The sequence below is a fragment of the Danio rerio genome, chromosome 20, assembly GCF_052040795.2.
Source record: "Danio rerio strain M-AB ecotype USA chromosome 20, GRCz13ab, whole genome shotgun sequence".
In the NCBI taxonomy this organism is placed as follows: domain Eukaryota; kingdom Metazoa; phylum Chordata; class Actinopteri; order Cypriniformes; family Danionidae; genus Danio; species Danio rerio.
Window position 1 is genome coordinate 17146624 of NC_141040.1, and position 20061 is coordinate 17166684.

Below are 20061 nucleotides of genomic sequence, written 5' to 3' on the forward strand. Positions count from 1 at the left end.
CGAACACGGGGAGAACATGCAAACTCCACACAGAATGCCAACTGACTTGAACCAGCGAACTTCTTGCTGTGTGCTCTTTCGAAATCAGTTGAATTGTCTCACATTAGTGAACTTTTATGTAGGCAAAACTAAGTCCGTCATCAATAATGTAGGAGCATATGATGTACAGAACACGCATAAGCCACTTTCTAATCAAGCAGCTTTATGTCAGTCAACAAGGCACACTTTAACACAATCTCATGGTAATTAGTAACAGCTTGATGCTTTGGGAAATCAGTGGCTAATTCACATCTTGTTTGTACAGTATGTTTTCATACAATCTGTTCATGTAAGTAAAAAAAAACCCCAGAGATTTAGCTTTTTGTGCTGGTGTGTAAGCGCAACCCTTGATGTATGCATTATCCATAATTTCATTGTATTTCCCCTCACATCCTTGTGAAGACTCATAAGAGCTGTGTTTGCAGCTCTTATGTTAATGTTGGTGGATACTTTACACTTTTATTGTATTCCTGCTAAGTGTAAACAGTAAAGCATCTTTCACTGAAATACATCTTAACACCTTGCCGTGTTATCCTAAAATGTGCTTCTTTGCAACCGAAGAGTTTAGATCAGTAGTGTATGTCTGAAGAACAGAAAGCAAGAGCAATCAGAAGAAATGCATCAGCGGCTTTTTAATTTTTTTGCTTAGCAGCAACAAGCCACTGTTGGAGCAGAAGAGTCAACAACAGCACGTGTGTGATTTAGAATAGCCCACCACCTGATTCCACAGCCAGAAAACACACACGGCACACTGTGACGGCGACAGTTCACCAGTCAGATGATGCTTTTCCACTGGTGGGGATGGCAGGGGTTAGGGGGTTTACACAGTACCTCATACTTTTTCAGTATCTTCTAACTGGCTGATGTTTGAAATGATCTCTTCTGTTACTAAAGCATGACATGTAAATACTGCAGATAACTGATTGACCAGAGAGATTCATCAATCCCTGAGCCATTTAAGTCCGAGTGAAATCATAAATGTACAATTTTGCTAGTGAACATTGTTATTCTTTAGGTGAACAATCCATTCGTGTGAGTTAAACTACTTGCGTACAAGTCTAGCACAGGGATGTCAAAACTCGGTCCTGGAGGGCGGGTGTCCTGCAAAGTTTAGCTCAAAACCTATTCAGACACAGCTGGGCTAGCTCTTACTAGGCTTTCTAGAAACATCCTTGCAGATGTGTTGAGGTAAGATGGAGCTTAATTCTGCTCAACACCTGCCCTCCAGGACCAAGTTTGGACACATCTGGTCTAGCACCATTATATTTATCTGAGCATTTAATCCCATCCTCTCCTAGACGTGCTTTATGCTCGTCTGATACAGTTTTTTTTAACTGCTCAGTCAACGCGGCTAAAATCTATGGGAGACCAGGCATTCTCTTCATTAGCAACTAAATTGTGGAACTCTTTACCCTCTGATAATCACATTGCAGAATCCCTGAATACTGTATGTTTAAATCATCTTCAAAAACCTATATTTTTAGGGTAGATTTATCTGACTTTTATTTGACTTTTATATGATTTATAGATCTATTACTATTAATATTTTGTGTTTTTAATTATTTTTTATTATTACATTTACTGCTGCACATTTTATGTATGTAAAGTGCCTTGAGATGCTACTTTTAAATAAGTTTATTTTATAAAAATAAAGTTTATTATTATTATTATTATTATTATTATTGTTATTATTATTATAACAAAACAATTCTTTTGGTAATCTTCTAATCAAGTTCTGATCATTTGCTTCCTTGTTTGGAGTGGCGGTCCTTGTTTGTTGACGTCAGTTTGACTGCTTCAGCCACAATATTCTAAGCCACGCCCTTCTAACCGTTAGTTTGCTATGAGGCAATGATACGCAAAAAGAAAGCCCCACCCCCTACTCAAAATTCGGTTTTAGTTGGAAGTACATCAACATACTGAAATATATATTCAGTACAACAAACTTCCAGTTCACACTGATGTTACATTTGCTTCAAGACTCCAAACGAGTCATCAACAACACAGGATTGTTTAATAGACTGATGCTTGCTATTTAACACGACTGTTAAGTTTGAGTATTAATAAAAGGCTTCCTTTAAGTCAAATGTGAAATTCACCAACTTTAAACTGACATTCACAGACTAAAAGGCTGAATTTCCATTGTCTATAATAAATCTCCATGGTCTTTGATGAATAGAAATACAAGGCGCAGTTGGGCATTGTGTAATATACTGTAAAATTGTTTGACCTTGAATATAATATTTTATGAATTTATAGCAAAGAACAATGGCTAATTTACCTCAGATTTTAAAAATAAATGTTCAACGCAAAATAAATGTATACAACCCAGGTATGTAAATCTGTACCATACGAGGTAATTTTTGAGCCATGGTACAGCAACAAAGTTCTTTGATTATTCCGCCAGAAAGAGAATATAGTTTCTAGCTTTTTGGGCCTTTAAAAGAGCCTTAGTACACAACTACAGTGTCAAGCTTTAAACAGGAAAATTATTTAAAAAATCTTTTTAAGATGCTAATGGTCTAATCCTATTCAATGATTTATGCTAAGCTAAGCTAAAAGTGCTTCAGTCAGACTTGCTATTGGCTAAATAATTCAGTAATGGTAAAACTCAGCTGTTTAACTCTAGGGAATTTATTAAAAAGATGGAGTGTTCCTTTAAAATCCCCTTAAAGAAATATCATAATAACTAGTGGGCCGAGGAGTAGATCCAGCAAAATGAGGCGACCGAGAATGTCATACTAGTAGAGGCGCACACCTATAACGACATATTTATATTTAAATATTTATTCCCACCCACTCTGAAGTGATGGTAAACTGCAGTGGAAACGCAAACAGAGTCGTACCCCGCAGTGGAAAAGCACCAAGAAAGACAGAGAGAGACCCTGACGGAGGTTGTTGGTTTTACCTGCTGGGCCTGAGCGATCCTCTGCAGGACATGCGGCCCACTCTGGTGACGGGACCCAGAGAGTGGTAGAATCGAGTCCTGTAGAGTGTCAGTGGTCAGTCAGAGCCCTCACACACACACACACACACACAACACAGCACAGCCGCGGCCTTTCTGAGTCTCCTTCTGTGAGCTGAACATTCTGCCTAACACGCTGGTAATGCTACAGCCAATGATATACTTAGAAAGAAGAGAAGCCAAAAATGGATACACTGTTGATATATTTAGGATAATACTAATAGTGTACACTACCTTAATAAAGTCTTGTAGCCTATTTAAGTTTTAGGAACAACAAATAACTTGATTTCCAGTTGATCATTTAGTATCAGAAGTAGCTTATATGAAAGGCAAAGGCCTTTAGATTATGCTTATTTTACCAAAATAAAATATGATCATGCCTTGATATTTAATTTTTAATTAGGACAGTAAGGTCTGACTTTGCTTAGACAAAAGTCTTATCACTTAACAGAAATAATGTACAGTATAGAATATAAAGTCATAGTGCAGTGGAAAAAGAATTAATATTTTGTATGACTCCCATCAGCTTAGAAGACTGCATCCATACATCTCTGCAATGACTCAAATCACGTATTAATAAAGTCATCTGGAATGGCAAAGAAAGCGTTGTTGCAGGACTCCCAGAGTTCATCAAGATTCTTTGGATCCATCTTCAATCCTCCGCTATCTTACCCCAGACATGCTCAATAATGTTCATATCTGGTGACTGGGTTGGCCAATCCTGGAACACCTTGACCTTCTTCGCTTTCAGGTATTTCAGGATTTTTCCTTCACCAAACTTGACTGATTTCTGTGAGAATCTTGGGCCCATGCAGGTTCCAATCGGTCTTCTGCAGTATTGGTGATGATTTGGATGCAGTTCAACAGATGATTCATCAGAAAAATCTACCTTCTGACACTTTTCCAAATGATCAACTAGTAAAATAATAAAGTTATTATTATTTTTTGCCATTACAACTAGGATCAACGACAAGGCTTTTGTTAGGTAATGTAAATGGGTCAAAGATAAGACACCCAAATTTGGTGATAGGCTCAAAATTAAATTTTCAAAACTGATTTAATTGATAAAGAATGGGGGAAAATGGGTGAAACTTTATTTTAAGGTGCCTTTTTTACACATATTGTTACTTTACATAAACTTACTATAGTAATTACAATTAATTACGCATAATTACTCAAACCTAACTTTCATTATGAGCCTAACCATATAGTAAGTCCATAAAATTTATTAATATTACTCTTTAGTTAAATTAAAGTTTACATTGTAACAAAGACACCTTAAAATAAAGTGTAAACCCAAATGTCAAAATAAAACGTGAAAAAATGTTTTGTAATATAATATTGTAAAATATTACAAATATTATTTCATTATCATCCAGCATATCAAATAAAATGATGCAAAAGTTATGGCATTATGCAGAGATTGTTGTGTAAAAACACTTATTCTGTTGTAAAATTTTAATATACATACAGTTGAAGTCAGAATTACTATCACTGAATCACTGAATTATTTGCCCTCTGTTAATATTTTTTCCAATTTTCTGTTTAACAAAGAGAAGATATTTTAACACATTTCTAAACCTAATAGTTTTAGTAACTAATTTCTAATAACTGGTTTATTTTATCTTTGCCATGATGACAGTAAATATTATTTGACTAGATGTTTTCCAAGACACTTCTATACAGCTTAAAGTGACATTTAAAGGCTTAACTAGGTTAATTAGGTTAACTAGGCAGGTTAGGGTGATTAGGCAAGTTATTGAATAATGATGGTTTGTTCAGTAGACTATCGAGAGAAAAAAAGGAAACAGCTTAAAGGGGCTAAGTTTATTCTTTTATTTTTTTTTTACCTTAAAATGGTTTTTAAAATATAAAAAACTGCTTTTATTCTAGCCGAAATAAAACAAATAAGACTTTCTCCAGAAGTAAAATTATTATTAAGACATACTGTGAAAATATCCTTGCTCTGTTAAACATCATTTGGGAAATATTTAAAAAAGTAAAAAAAAAACCAAAGGGGGCTAATAATTCTTACTTCAACTGTACATAAAAGCAATCATAAGATACTATATTGATTTAATAAAAATTCTGATAAATGATTAAAACCTAGTGTTTTAAAAGATGTTTTTAATTTTAAAATATAAAAAATGTCAGTTTATTAGTATTTTGATTGATTGCAATTCATTGTGAATCTTTTAATTTGCCATTAAATGATTATGAATTTGCATGACAACACTATTATTGCAAAGCAGTCTTACACTGAATGGCATTTTAAGTGAATTGTCAGAAGTGATTAGCCAACAAACATATGATTAATACATACTGTACTTCATTATTCATAACTGACCATCATCCATTCATTTAGAACACAGAAGGAGACAAAAAAGGCATTTTCAACATGCATGTAGACTACAGCTGATGCATGTGTTTTTGTACACCTGATGCAGTAAGCAGCTGCTGTCACGCATAACTCTCTCACACGGAGTTTCTGCTGCAGGAGGTTAATCTCATTAGCCAGAGGCAGAGCATTTTTTGACGATCATTTGGGGTCAAAGAAAAAGCACAGGCAGCTCAAGAGCGCAGGAGACACTCTTTTATGCCAAAAAACACACGTTCAAGTGCAAACGTCTTTTCACATGCTTTTTAATTAGGGGAAAAGTCTTGAAGCAGTTTGTCTCACGTGAGATTGTCGATTCATTATTAATGATTAATGATAGAATTAACCAATTTTTATAAAGTGTGTAAGAGAAAATGCTTGTGTTAAGTTGATGATGATGATGATGATGATGATAAAGTAACAACATTCCAGCATGTTCAATGATAACATGCCTGTCTGCATTCACACATATGTTTATGTACACCACAGGTCAAAGCACTGGGATCAGTGTTTTTTTCCTCTCTTTCTCAAAGTCTGCATTTAGCTGATCAAGTGTACAATAGAATCTGAAGTATTAACTGATTTTAAAAGAGCTGTTTTTTTTTAACCAAATGCAATAAAAATATATATTTACTTCTCAGATGTAAAGCTAAATTGTCAGCATCATTACTCCAGTCTCTGGCATCATATAATCATTTAGAAATCATTATAATCTCCGGCTCAAGAAATATGTGTTGTCATTATTATTGTTGAAAACCACAGGGCTGCTTCATATTTTGTAGATAATGTACATATTCTTACTTTTAATAATAAGGACCACATTAATTGTTCAAAAGAGAAACAAATAAATAAAAAATTAAATAAAGAAATGTGAAAATAAATAAAATAAATAAACAAACAAATAAATAAATAAATAAATAAATAAAAACATTGGCTCAAAGGGTCAAACATCAAAAAATAAGGTCAATAATCTTGGTGTTATTCTAAAGTCAAATCTGAGTTTAGCAGTCTCGTCAAAGCAGTAGATAAATCAGCGTACTATCATCTCAAAAACATTGCAAGAATTAAATGCTTTGTTTCCAGTGAAGACTTAGAGAAACTTGTTCATGCTTATCACCAGCAGAGTGGATTACTGTAATGGGCTTCTCACTGTCCTTTCCAAAAACACAGTCAGACAGCTCATCCAGAATGCTGCAGCCAGGATTCTGACCAGAACCAGCAAATCACACCTGTCCTTAGGTTTTACACTGACCCCCAGTTACATTCAGAATAGATTTTAAAGTATTTTTACTTGTCTATAAATTACTAAATGGCCTAGGACCTCAATACCTTACAGATATGCTTGCTGAATACAAACCTAACAGATCATTAGGATCAAGTAAATTAGAAATAGCAAATAGTTTTAATATCTCATCTCTAATAACTGATTTATTTTATCTTTGCCATGAAGACAGTAAACAATATTTTACTAGATATTTTTAAGACACTTCTATACAGCTTAAAGTGAGATTTAAAGTCTTAACTAGGTGAATTAAGTAAACTAGGCAGGTTAGGTAATTAGGCAAGTTATTGTATAACAGTGGTTTGTTCTGTAGACTATCGAAAAAAAAATATAGCCTAAGGGTGATAATAATTTTGTCCCTAAAATGGTGTTTACAAAATTAAAAACTGCTTTTCTTCAAGCTGAAATAAATCAAATAATAAATGCAATGCTCTATAATAAATGGAACAACAGGGTGCATTGTACATTGTGTAATAATAAAATAATTTCAGCCATTTAACAAAAAAAAAAAAAAAGATAATTTACCTCACAAAAAAAATCTGTGTAAATCTGTAACAAAAGTAATCTCTGAGCCACGGTACACGCTTAAGTATTACACCAGATGGTTTCTAGCCATATGGGTCTGAAAAATAGCAGCTTTTTAATGTCCGTCAGTCTTAGTACATGTCGTAAATACACATGTGTAGAGCTTTAAATAGGAAAATTATTGAAACTTTTTTGAGATGCTAATGGTCTAATCTGATTCAATGATGATTTATGCTAAGCAAAGCTAAAAGTGCTCCGGCCAGACCCAGATATTGGCTAAATGATTCCATAATGGTAAAACTCAACTGTTTAACTCTAGGAAACTTGTTAAATGAATGGAGTGTAAATGATGCAAACAATACAGCTTTGATCACAGAAATAAATTCCATTTCAAACTGCATTTATTATGAAACGGTTATTTTAAATTGTTATATATCACGTAAATCCGAAACACCGACAATCAAATCCGACACAGTGAAACATAGAAAACCCTCTGCTTACTAGCTTTACAAAAGTGTTCCTGCAGACATCACAGTATAAATTGGCTTTAACTGATCCCAAATGTTTGACCGGACGTGTATGTAAATTTGTGGGTGACTGTGTTACAGAAGACTAACCTTTCAAAAGCAGGCCATGACATTTCCTCGCTGAGCTCCGATCCTTCGCTGCTCCCTGAATGAACAGATCATGGCACGTGTTGACTGAACTGACTGGTGCTCGTGATCCAGCAGTGTTGAGTGGGTGTTTATGTATGTTTTACCTAATGAGATCCCGCTGGACAGCGTTGAGCTCTCCGCATGTCCTCGTGTCGGTGTGTGGCTCTCCAGAACACTGTCGTCCAGCAGGTGTCGAGACCCGGCATTGGGGAACGTGGCGCTTTTAAACTCCACCGTGTTTGTTTTGTGGATAAAACTGCAGGATATTGAGAAATGGGAGACAGTTTGAGACACGAATGCAAACGTTTTCTTAATGAACAGAAGTGAATTTCACTCATTTGCTATGTTTCCACCCAACTTTTTATGTGTATTTTGTTTATGGAAATGTCAAATGCGCATCAATTTTGAAAATGTGCATGAAAAAACGTGTGCGCATAACTGAGTAGGATAAACTTCGATAAGAAAAAGTGTGCTTAAACTGCAATAGAAACACTTTTACTGAACAAATAACAATATGAGGATCAAAAAAGCTCATGTGACTTTGTTATAAGAGATCATGTGATGATAAAAACGTGTGAATGGTAAAACCAGCAGGCTGAGCACATTGTAAAACATCTGGAAGGTTGTTTTGGTCATACTAAAACACTGTAACCATTTCAGTATTAGTGTTATTATATACCTCCAGAATTGTCAAGTGTCTGTGCTCCATGTCTCACGCCTTTAAATGCCACAGCGCATACATTACGTGTCAGCATACTCTCTTCTGAGGTGCAAGCAATTAATTAAATAAAGAAAAGATTCACTCAGCTTCTGCTAACGTAGCAAATTCTGTCTTTATTGTTGATATTTGGCGCCAGTTAATCATGAAGTGACAATTTTGCTCTTTTTAACTAGTAGGATGTAAATGCTGCTTTAGTCGAATGTCTTTCATGCGATATTCAATTTTTGCGCACACATTTAATTTGCATCTTTTGATGAAAACATAGCTAAAGACATCCCTGTTGGGAAAAAAATAAGTCTGAATGGCTTCCACTATACCAATAGCATGCAAAACATTACAAACCATCAAATTTCAGCCATTAAATAAGTACATCTTAATTTTTCAAGTGTGTTTTGCGAACATATTCCTTTAGGAAGGTTTTTTTTTTTTTTTTTTAAACATTTCACTAATAGAAAGCCAACTTACGAGCTGAAACCCAAGTGACCAATATGGTTTCCATTAAAGCCAATAGTTTTCAAATTCTCTGATTGTTTCTGTTGTTATTTGCAGCAGGGTTTATTATACTGCTAAAGTGTGAGATAAACAATGAACATTTATTGTACTTTCCAATAATATGCTCCCTGACTATGTTTTCAATGTCTGAGGTTTACATCATTTCAACTAAAAATAAAAAGACAATAATATTGATTTTGACAAAAAATATGAAACATTACATTAACTAGGGGTGTAACGAATCACAGTTGATCTGTGATTCGTAAAAATCACCACCCACAGTTCGGAACACACGTCACCCGCAGATTAATACTTTTTTTTTTACTTGTAGATTAATTCTAAGTTTGTAACGATCACAGAGAGATCGCCTCTCGCATCATTCAAATCACATGTATGACAGCATTTAGACTTTCCTGTAAAACATAATGATGATGGAAGAAGTTGTGGTAGGTTATTCAAGATGAGGTGTTTTTTTTTAATATTATTAAAGGTGTTTTCTGTCACTATTTGTTTAGCCTGCATCAATGCATTCAGTGTGAGCTGCACGATTATTTAATAGATCAGGATCTCAACAACCACGCAACATAAAATATAAATGGTGGTGGTTTGCACGTTTATTAATCCTTCGAATTGCTGCATTCAAATCTGTGTTCAAAAAATGCAAAAATCTTTAGTCTTTTGAGTTATTTGTGAAATTAAAAACTGTCAAATAACACAGAAGTACTGGGATAACCGTTTATAATTTAGATAAAACCACTGATGTTTATGGTAAATATTAAAATCACCATCATATGCATTTAACTTGATGCTCAAAAATGAAAGTTTTAGGTAGCAAATACATTATTTAATCATAAGGTGGCGACAACCAGCCATCAAAAATATGTCACTGAATGATTCTGCAAATGACACATTTAGCAATGAAGCATGAAGTTTTATGAGTAAATGAATCACTTAATAATTTATTGAAAATGAAACTAAACATTTTACAAATTATGTTAGATTTATACATTAGCGTCATCAGTAGTAACAATGAATTTTTCACAGTATTGAATATTTTACTATTTTTTATTATTCAGCTGATAACTGCTGTATTTTATTTTTAATAAAATGACAGCTTCTAAGTTCTGTTTGTTAAAACCAAAAGTATCTTGCAGTACTGCTTTTGTAATAAATGGAAAGCGTTTTACATTTGTCTCCTCTATTTTTTGGCTGATCTGAAAAATTGTCCAATGCATGACTAAAAAACCATAATGTGATCCAAACTGTGAGATTTGTAATCCGTTACACTACAAAAATTTACTGTATAAACAAAACCATTGCAGTAAATGAACCTTTCATGGTAACACTCTACTATTAAGAATTAATCTGTTATCATTGGATAACGAATTGGCTAGCACACAACAACATTTATTAATCTTTACTTACATTAAAAAAAAAAAAAAAAAAACGTTCATTGCTCTAAATTGGAAATTTGTGTTTACATCTACATTTTTGTTAAATTGCAAACAAAATGCTATGGGGCAGTATGGCTTTAACAACTTTTGTTCCTTTTCTCACTAATGCTACATAAAAACTGTGATGGCAGTGCACTTTTCTTTAATGTTTGCTTCCGAAAACATTGGTTGGGCTTAGGCTGCGATTTGTATAATAATGACGTTTCCTATGTCACAAACTCATTAAAGTCCTTCAAAAACTCTGGTTGTTGAGGATAATAGTTCTAAAAATTTGATCGTCACTGAATATAATTTAAATTATTCATGTCCAATCCAAAACAAATGAAGTTTTGTTGTTCAATGTTACCAACAATGGCACTAACTCTGCATCTGCTCCACAAACAGAAGATTTTTTTAATATATAAAGAGTATTGTTAAAGGTCCCGTGAAGTGCTTTAAAATATACAAACGTTTGACAAAATCTTAAATGATACTCGAAGAGAGGGAGGGACGTAGTGTAGCTCCTCCCCTTTTTTCCAAAACAATAGTGTTTTGGTTTATCACAGCTCTGCCAGTGAGAGCGATTTAGCTTAATCACATCAAATAAAAAGCAAATGGCAAACATCTTGAAGGGGGCGGGGCTTGTCAGGCACCAGATAGCATTTGATTGGTTATGATTTGATGAGAAACTGTAGTATGAGTAATATGAATAAAACCATTTAGGCGGAAGCGACAAACTACAAGCTTTACATGTTTATATCAGTTGTATATATTCTAAAGACAAAATCGTATCACTGTTTTGGAGCACACTAGCTTATAGATATCTTAAAAAATAACAATACTGATACTAACATCTAAAAACCTTTATTTTAATTTAATGAAACCTTTAATTACTATTAAATTACCACTAGAAGTGAAGAGAAGTGAATAATGTATACTACTGAATGCAGGAAATGACGTAAACGCACTTATATCCGAGGCTGTGGCACTTCCTGTGTCCGTATGTGATGAGGTTTCGGGGTGAGGGTGGTGTTGGGGGGACTTTAGGCAAGGCTCCTTCAGCAACATTACCATGACGACCACATAATGGTGATGCAGATATGTCTGGACCTGTGTCAAACAAACAGCAAACACAAAAAACAACAGTGTGTGTGGCGTGTTCAGTATTTAACATACAGCTGTGACAATCTGTGAATGTGCCACTTTGTTATGGTATAGTGTGGCTAAACTCCGCCTCCAGAGAAAATCAGCAAAGCCTACTTATACACCACTGGCTGTTTAGCTCCGCCCACTAATTTAAGAATGTGATAGGTAAATAATGAAAGACTCAAATCCAACTACAAACCAAACAAGAAAATAATAAAAAATATAAGGCAAAAACAATCTATTTTTTGTGAAGTTTCCTGATATGTCATTGGTCATTCGTTCACTTTATTTTACTACAAATTTGCAGCAACTTGATGCATGATTTTCAGAAAGATTCCATATCGCACTCATCTCAGCCTCTCATTTCTCTTCGAGAGCTTACTCTGCTTCTACCTACCATGATAATAAGTAATGAATACTTTAGCTCATCCATCAAAATGATTTCTGCAGGAGTCCCGTAGGATGTAATAAAGACCACAACTCCTATGATTCCAAACTCATTCAGTGCATAATCAAAATGCGCCTTTGTTTGTTGTGAATATGCCCCCTCTAGTGGTGAAAATCGCATACTGTCTTAAAAAATACCAACAAGCCTGGTTAGTTTCAGTGTGTTTCTCACCTGTGAGGTCTTCTCTAGAGGCAGTGGTGCGAGGCGTGCTGGTAGCTGGTGGCTCAATCTTTAGGGACAACCTGACATGCACAAACAAAGTCTGTTACTAAAACACTGAGTATAGTATATAAATTTATACACAGTTACAGAGTTAGGGGTGTTTAATGGTTGATACAATTTTGGTACAGGTCATATCACTATGATTATAAACACTTTAAATAATTTCACAACTGCAGATATAGCTTAATATAAATAATACAAATGTAGGTTATGATTTCATATTTTATCCTCCTCATATTATTTTAAATAAGTAATATTTAGATTTTCATTACTGTTTTATCTTTTTTTAATTCACTTAAACAAAAAATTTCTACTTAAAAGTACAAGTGCTTTTTCTCACTTATAATTGTCGTCCTCCACAAACTTCTGTAGCTCCTCAATGTAGCGCACAGAGTTGAGATACTTCTGAACGTGCGGCAATACTGGGATTTCTGAGACAGAGAGACTTATGAGTTCACAGCACTACTTCGGTCAAATTCTCGAAGTAATCAAACGCACAGATGAAATACACACCATATTCACAGGATCTCTGCAGGTCTGAGATGATTCTCAGAATGTTGTTCATGAGGTTGGAGCGCTGTTCGTTTTCAAGGATGCTTCCAGTGGAGGGATACGCCGAATCAATGTACGTCAGATCAGACAAATAGATTCCTGCAAAAACACATACACAAGATTGTTACAAACATACAGTTTATACACAATAGCATTTTTTATACCAAATTATCCTGTATTCTTTAAGCTACAGCTGCTAAACTCGGGTCACACCTTCAGGTTAGTCTTGCTTTACACATGAATAACTGATCAGAACAAAATAACAAATACAAACCACGAACTTGGAAAAAAAAACAACAAATTAATTAAATTAACCAAGACAATGGTCAAAAACTCAAAAAAAAAAAAAAAAAAAAAAAACAGTAAAAAAGTAGCCAAGGACATGTAAAAATATGATAAAAAATGATAAAAATGATAAAAAAAGATGCTAACAGCATCTAACATTATACTAGCAATGTGTTACAACAAGACAGAGATCATATTGTCTCATATTTTGTGTCACAAAGCGGTGAAGCTTTTAATTTCAAAAAGTTACAACATTAATAATGGTGGGAATGTTTTAAAACATTATATAAATGTGGTAAAACACACTAGCAACATCCTTAAACATGATAGCAATCTGTTGAACGTACTATTTAAACTTCAAACTATACTTCAGCAGCATGCTAAAATGTTAACAACACATTAAAATGGTAATAATACCAATGTGATAAGCTACTATTTATTCAAACTTCTAACTACTTAAAACTTCAAAACAACGCAGTAAAACTTAATGATGTAACACATGCTAGCAACATACTAAAATGTTATAAAATGGTAATACTGTGTTAACGACAAACATGCTAGAAATGTGATGAACTACTATGTATTCAAATTTAAAACTTTAAAAAGACATTCTAAAAGTTGATGTAAAACATCTTAGCAACATGCTAAAATATTATCAACATATCAAAATGCTAATAATGCGTTAACAACAAACATGCTAGAAATTTGATGAGCTACTATTTAAACTTCTAACTACTTAAAACTTCAAAACATTGTGGTAAAACTCGACGTAAAACATGCTAGCAACATGCTAAGATGGTATCAACATATTAAAATGCTAATAATCTGTTAATGACAAACATGTTAATGTGAACTACTACTTGATCAAACTTCTAATTACCTAAAACTTCAAAACAATGTGGTAAAACTTGATGTAAAACATGCTAGCAACATGCTAAAATATTATCAACATATTAAAATGCTAATAATCTGTTAATGACAAACATGCTAGCAATGTGATAAACTACTACTTATTCACACTTCTTACAACTTAAATCTTTAAAAAAACCTGTGAAAACAATACTTTAAAACATGCTAGCAACATGCTAAAATGTTATCAACATTTTAAATTCTATTATCGTGTTAACGACAAACATGCAATATGTTGAACTACTACTTAACCAAACTTCTAACTACTTAAAACTTTAAAAGGACATGGTACAACTTGATGTAAAATATGCTAGCAACATACTAAAATGTTATAAACAAATGAAAATGCTAATAATCTGTTAATGACAAACATGCTAGCAATGTGATACACTACTACTTATTCAAACTTCTTACTACTTAAGTCTTAAAAAAATTTATGAAAACAATACTGTAAAACATGCTAGCAACATGTTAAAATGTTATCAACATTTTAAATTCTAATATCGTATTAACGACAAACATGCTAGCAATGTGCTTAAACTACTGCTAATCCAAACGTCAGCTACAAAAGGAATACCTACACTTCTAGCTTTGTTGGAGCATTTGCTCATCTGCATCTATTAGACCACTATTATTTTGTATGCCAAGTAAAATATTATGTCTAAGTAAAATTTTAAAGAAGTTTATCAGTACTTTGTACACATCAGAAGTTTTCCAGACCAAATGGTCTTTAAAATACATCTTGCAGAAGTACATGTGCTACCTAGGAATAGACTTCAAGCTTTTAAAACTTCTTTAAACCACAAGTAGTTTCTTTAAAGCCTTTATTTTCTTATTTCCTATCAGAAAAAAAATGTTTTATTTTCACTCTGTTGTTTGTCTGGAGTTGAGAAGTGGACAGACAAGTTTTCTCTGGCCCATCTACAGAGTGCTTATTTCATACTAAGTAAATATTTGGATTAGTGAGGAACATTATGTGGAGGAAGTATCTGAATTAGGAAGAAAGATGTGCAGCTTCTGGAGAAACATTTGAAACATCTTTTGAGATAGAAGGATATTGATCATATAAAAATGTGATTTTTGTGAGCACTACAGTAGCCTGCATTTGAAATGGATCAAACCTTCAGTCTAAGGTGTCCTAACACTACTGAAACCCCACTATTCTTGTCTTTTTTTTTTCTTGGCAATTTTTTAAAAACTATTTTGAACCAATTCAAATGTTGACTACTGTATAGGCTTGGAGACTGCAAACAAGCATCCGTCCATTACAGATATTACATCAGAGCAGAACATCTGGGCTAATCATCAAAAATAAAACACAAGCCACCGATTGCGATGACAAATGAAAGCTTGAGAAAATAATTAGGAGGCAAACCAATCCCAAAATCCAGACTGATTTAAAACAGACCTAAAAGGAGAACAGCACTGTACGCACAGTTTAATTTATCATTACGCTCACAAAATCAGGGCTAAAGTAAGAATTGCATCCATATGGCAGACAGACTGAAGCATACACACTTTACAGTATTTTTAAATAAATACAGTTAAGGACAAAACTATTAGAGCTCCTATGAATTTTTATTTATTTATTTCTATTTAGATGAATTAAATTTTTTTAAAGAAATAAAGAAAACTGCTAATGTCAATAAGTTCTTAAGAATTTGTTGTAAAGAAGGCTACAACACGGCTGTTAAAAACTTGCATAATTAACCTTACTTGCCTAGTTTAAATCACATATTAAGCTGAATATTAGTATCTTGCAAAATACTTAGTCAAATATGATGTACTGTCATCATTTTAGGGTTGTCAAAATGATTTTTTTCTTCGGTGCACCGAGATGCAGATGCAGACAATTCGGTATCAGTTCAGTAATAATCATAACCGGTTATTATGTTGTGACGTCATTTATCTTATATGCGCTGTCGCTGTAGCTTACCATGGCGAGGGAGGCGAGTGCTAGCATTTACAACGATCCAACTACTTAAAAAAGCAGAAACGGTGCACAATGTGTGTCATATGTGAAGAGCGCCAGCGCGCAAGAGCCAATCACGGCACTTTCTGTTGAGCATGTGATCAATCAAAGGGGTGTAGGAGAACTTGGCAACAAGGATGAGAAAGCGAGCGCGATATTTATATTTGTTTACATTAATTGCTTCAAATGCTCGTGTTGTTTAAAGGTACAGTTTATATGTCTGACTGTTTGTATTAAAGAACAAAATTGTATTACAAATTGTATATAAATATATACATTTTAAATACAAGAATTGCTGCGGTGAAGAAAATATAAAACTGTGTATGGAAAGCATCGTCAATGCACCGTGATGCGCCGAGATATCGAATTGAACCGAATCGATGGCATGGTAATTGTAACCAAACCAAACTATAAGGCCAGTGTAGGTTCACGTCTCTACATCATTTTAAAGACAATATAACATTAGTTTGTAAAGCTTTTAAGTTAAAAATGTAGTAAAATAAATAAATGAAAATAATAATAATAATAATTTTACAGTAGAGCTAATAATATTGCCTCTATTCAACAACTGGCAAGACCTCGGGTCAAATACTAGATTCTTCATTTCATAATGTGTTTCTGGTGAGTCCGCAAGTTTTTTTTTATTTTGTTAATTTTTTTTTGTTTGTTTGCTTGCTTTTTTATTTTAACTGATTTTGGCTCAGAAGGTACAGTTGCAATGGGTACTAATGTTCCTCGTGGGAGTGATGACCAAGGTTGTTGCTGTTGCTCTTTAAGTTGACGTCTTTTTTGATGGATTCTGCGATTCGTTTTTCCTCGAACTTTGCTGTACCTTCACTGACGATGGTTCTCCACAGTGGTCGGTTCTTCACTGTCATCTTCCAGTTGCATTTCATTAGATTTGCAATTTTGCATTTCATTAGATTTGCACTAAGGACATCTTTGAAATGTTTCTTTGGAGCACCTATAATATGTTTGCCCTCTTTCAGTTTACAGTAGAACATCTGCTTAGGGAGACCACCATCAGACATTCCACTAGGTAATCCCTCCACCTTAACTGTTTTTTGATATAGGGAATGTAATGTAATGTAATTTGTATTTATATAGCGCATTTACCGTGTATGGCCATACACCCAAAGAGCTTCAGAAGGGGGGCGGGGGGTCTCTCCACACCACCATCAGTATGCAGCATCCACTTGGATGATGCGACGGCTGCCACAGGACTTTTTACCAGCTATAGGTGGAATGGAGAGATAGTGATAGAGCCAATTTGGTGGATGGGGATGATTGGGAGGCCATAATGGATATTAGGCCAGAACACTAGGGTTACACCCCTACTCTTCTATGAGAAGTACCATAGGATTTTAAATGACCAAAATAAGTCAGGACCTTGGTTTAATGTCTCACTGACAGTATAGGGTCCCTTTCACTGTAATGGGGCATTAGGACTCACACAGACCACAGGTTGAGCGCCCCCTTCTGGCCTCACTAACACCACTCCCAACAGCAATCTAGTCTTCCCATGTGGTCTCCTATCCAGGTACTGACCAGGCTCAGCCCTGTATAGCGGTTTTGGGCTGCAGGGTGGCATGGCCGTGGTTCAGACCAACAGTCTTCAATGTGGGCAGTCTTGCCTCTTGTAGTATGCAGATGTTTGTTCTTCTCTCTTCCCATCGAATACTAAGTATCTTTCGAAGACAGCACTGATGGAACTTTGAGCATTTTCAGATGTGCAGTCCAGAACTCAGCTGAATAGAGAAGAGTAAGGATGACTACAGATCTGTATACAATAAGTTTTGTCTCCTTCTGAATGTCTCGATCTTTAAAGACTCTATTGCAAAGTTTACTACATGCTGAACCGGCACTCTTCAGACGGTGTTGTTTCTCAGTGTGGAGATCGACATTTGCAGACAAGTAGCTTCCAAGATAACAGAAGTAGATCACGTTTTCCAATCGAGTACTGTTGAGTTGAATTGATGGAAGACTGACTCCATGGGTGGTTGGAGGAGCTCGATAGAGCACCCGTGTCTTTTTAATGTTGATGCTAAGTCCGAGTCTGTTATATGCCTGATGGAAGGCATCCAGGATCTGCTGTAGGTGTTCTTCTGTTTGTGCAGCAACACTGTTGTCTTCAGCATTTTGAAATTGATATTGTCTCTATTATACTTCATGCATTTACCGGTATCTGTTATGCTGAATGACAATGGAGCATTGTTTTACCAATATTCTGACACATTTTTATTTCTTTTGGAAAGATGTGTATATTGATATATAACAGGTAAATATAATGTATATATTTGAATAGTCTATCTATGTATATGTACAACTGTTTTTTGTACATTTAATTTGACAGACACCAAAATGGTGTGTCTCATCTTTCATCAATGCAATGTATAAAATAAACAAAAGCGAGAGAGGAAGAGAGATGGCTCCTTTGTGAATGTCAGACAAAGCTCAGGCACAAGCTAAATATTATTGTGGGAAAGCAGAACGGGAGAAAATCTGTACCGACCAGGAGGCGTCTGTCCATTTCCTTAACACCTCATTAAGTAGGGTGAAGTCCAGCCATTCAGGCATCACACTTCCATTTAAACACCTCTGCAGATCACACAATTCATAACAAAGAAAATAAAACAGATGCCAAACGTGTGCTCAAACCACTACTGCTGCTGATCAGAGCTCAAACAAACAACCTGGGAGAAAAACAACCAGAACTAAACTGAAGGGAAAACGTTTCTTTTAGTACAAAACGGTTCACGAAAAAAATAAGCTACTGTTCCTTTTAAGATATCCTGTCTACAACATCGGTAACAACTAACAAAATTGGTGTTTAAGAGTGTAATTAACAGCTGTCTTGTTTGGCTCGACTGAACTGAACTTTAGTTCCTTTGCCCCTTAGGTACAGATCTTTTGGGCAGTTGTGAATCCAGCAATCATGCTCTAGTGCACACCACACAAATAGACCCAACTGAAAAGGTGGTCTTAGTCCCCTTCCAAACGAACTCAGGTCTGGTTTAAGCTGTGAATATAATGACAAATTTGCAGAAACCCCTGTGCCATTCGAGTTATCAGAATTCCGTAGATTGAGTTGCGCAATCATGGCATCTAAAGCAGTGGGTCAGTTTGCAAACTCTCTTGCATATCTGAATAAAACACAAAGCTCTCAGTCAGTCGGCAGGAATTCACTTTTAAGTTTGGTGTATAGTTGACATCTCCACACGAGCGTCCGCTCATGAAGGGGTTTATGGAAGGTCAAATGAATTGATATTAATTGTGCCATCAAGACACGGAGTGCATAACTCATTTGCTTCAATAGGTTTTAATGTATCTGTGCCAAACTTATTCTACATCAAAGTTCATTTAGTTTTATCAAGCCTTAGTCATTGGGAATTATCTTATTTTATTAAAAATAGGTAAAAAATCTGCGAAAGTGAATGAAAAACTTGACTGTTCAAAGCGATAACATATACACATGTCTTAGGGTTACACATGACTTTTTAAAATGTAATCCAGAGTAGTAACTTGTTACATAGATTAAGTCTATTATTTTAAATTCAAACACACAAAATAGCCCTTATGGTCCATCAAGACAGTTAATCCAAACACAAACATTTATTTACTTTAGTCTTAATGATTTCAAAAAGACCAATTTGACCCTTATTAAATGGAAATCTTCCTTTTACAAAGTCAGTCAACATGAGGGTTAATGCACTACAAAATGCCATTAGTTGACTAAAAGTGCATAAACTCATGCATAATTAAAATTGTGCAAAATTAGCATAATTAAGTTAAGCAAAAGTAACTGTTCAAATTACAAGTTTACTCACTTAATGTAAAGTCAACTTTAGGGCAATAATTTCACTAGAGTTTTTAAGTGCCTATTAGCTTTTTGTAGTGTGCCGAGCTTCCTCGACCAGACAACAGCCAAACACACAAAGATTCGTGATTGCGCCCACACAGGACTGCAACTATTAATGTACACCAGAAAACAAGGGAAGAACATCTGATGTCACAGGGCAGATTGTTCAAACACACGC

At 34.7% G+C, this 20061-nt stretch overlaps 1 protein-coding gene across 11 annotated transcripts in view; it reads right to left on the minus strand.

Moving 5' to 3' along the window:
* ralgps2 (Ral GEF with PH domain and SH3 binding motif 2) overlaps nt 1–20061 on the minus strand; it is a 225702-nt gene that overhangs the window by 29175 nt on the left and 176466 nt on the right. For 6 of the 11 annotated variants that reach the window (XR_015517494.1, XR_015517495.1, XR_015517493.1 and 3 more), the window contains 7 exon segments: nt 12820–12957; nt 12647–12737; nt 12256–12326; nt 11459–11600; nt 7949–8100; nt 7806–7860; nt 2948–3025 (listed from right to left, as the gene is read on the minus strand). Coding sequence is in view for 2 of the 11 variants with exons in the window: in NM_200474.3 (NP_956768.2) it covers nt 2948–3025; nt 7806–7860; nt 7949–8100; nt 11459–11600; nt 12256–12326; nt 12647–12737; nt 12820–12957 (727 nt within the window). In the remaining 9 variants the exon portion in view is untranslated. 11 annotated transcript variants of the gene reach the window in all.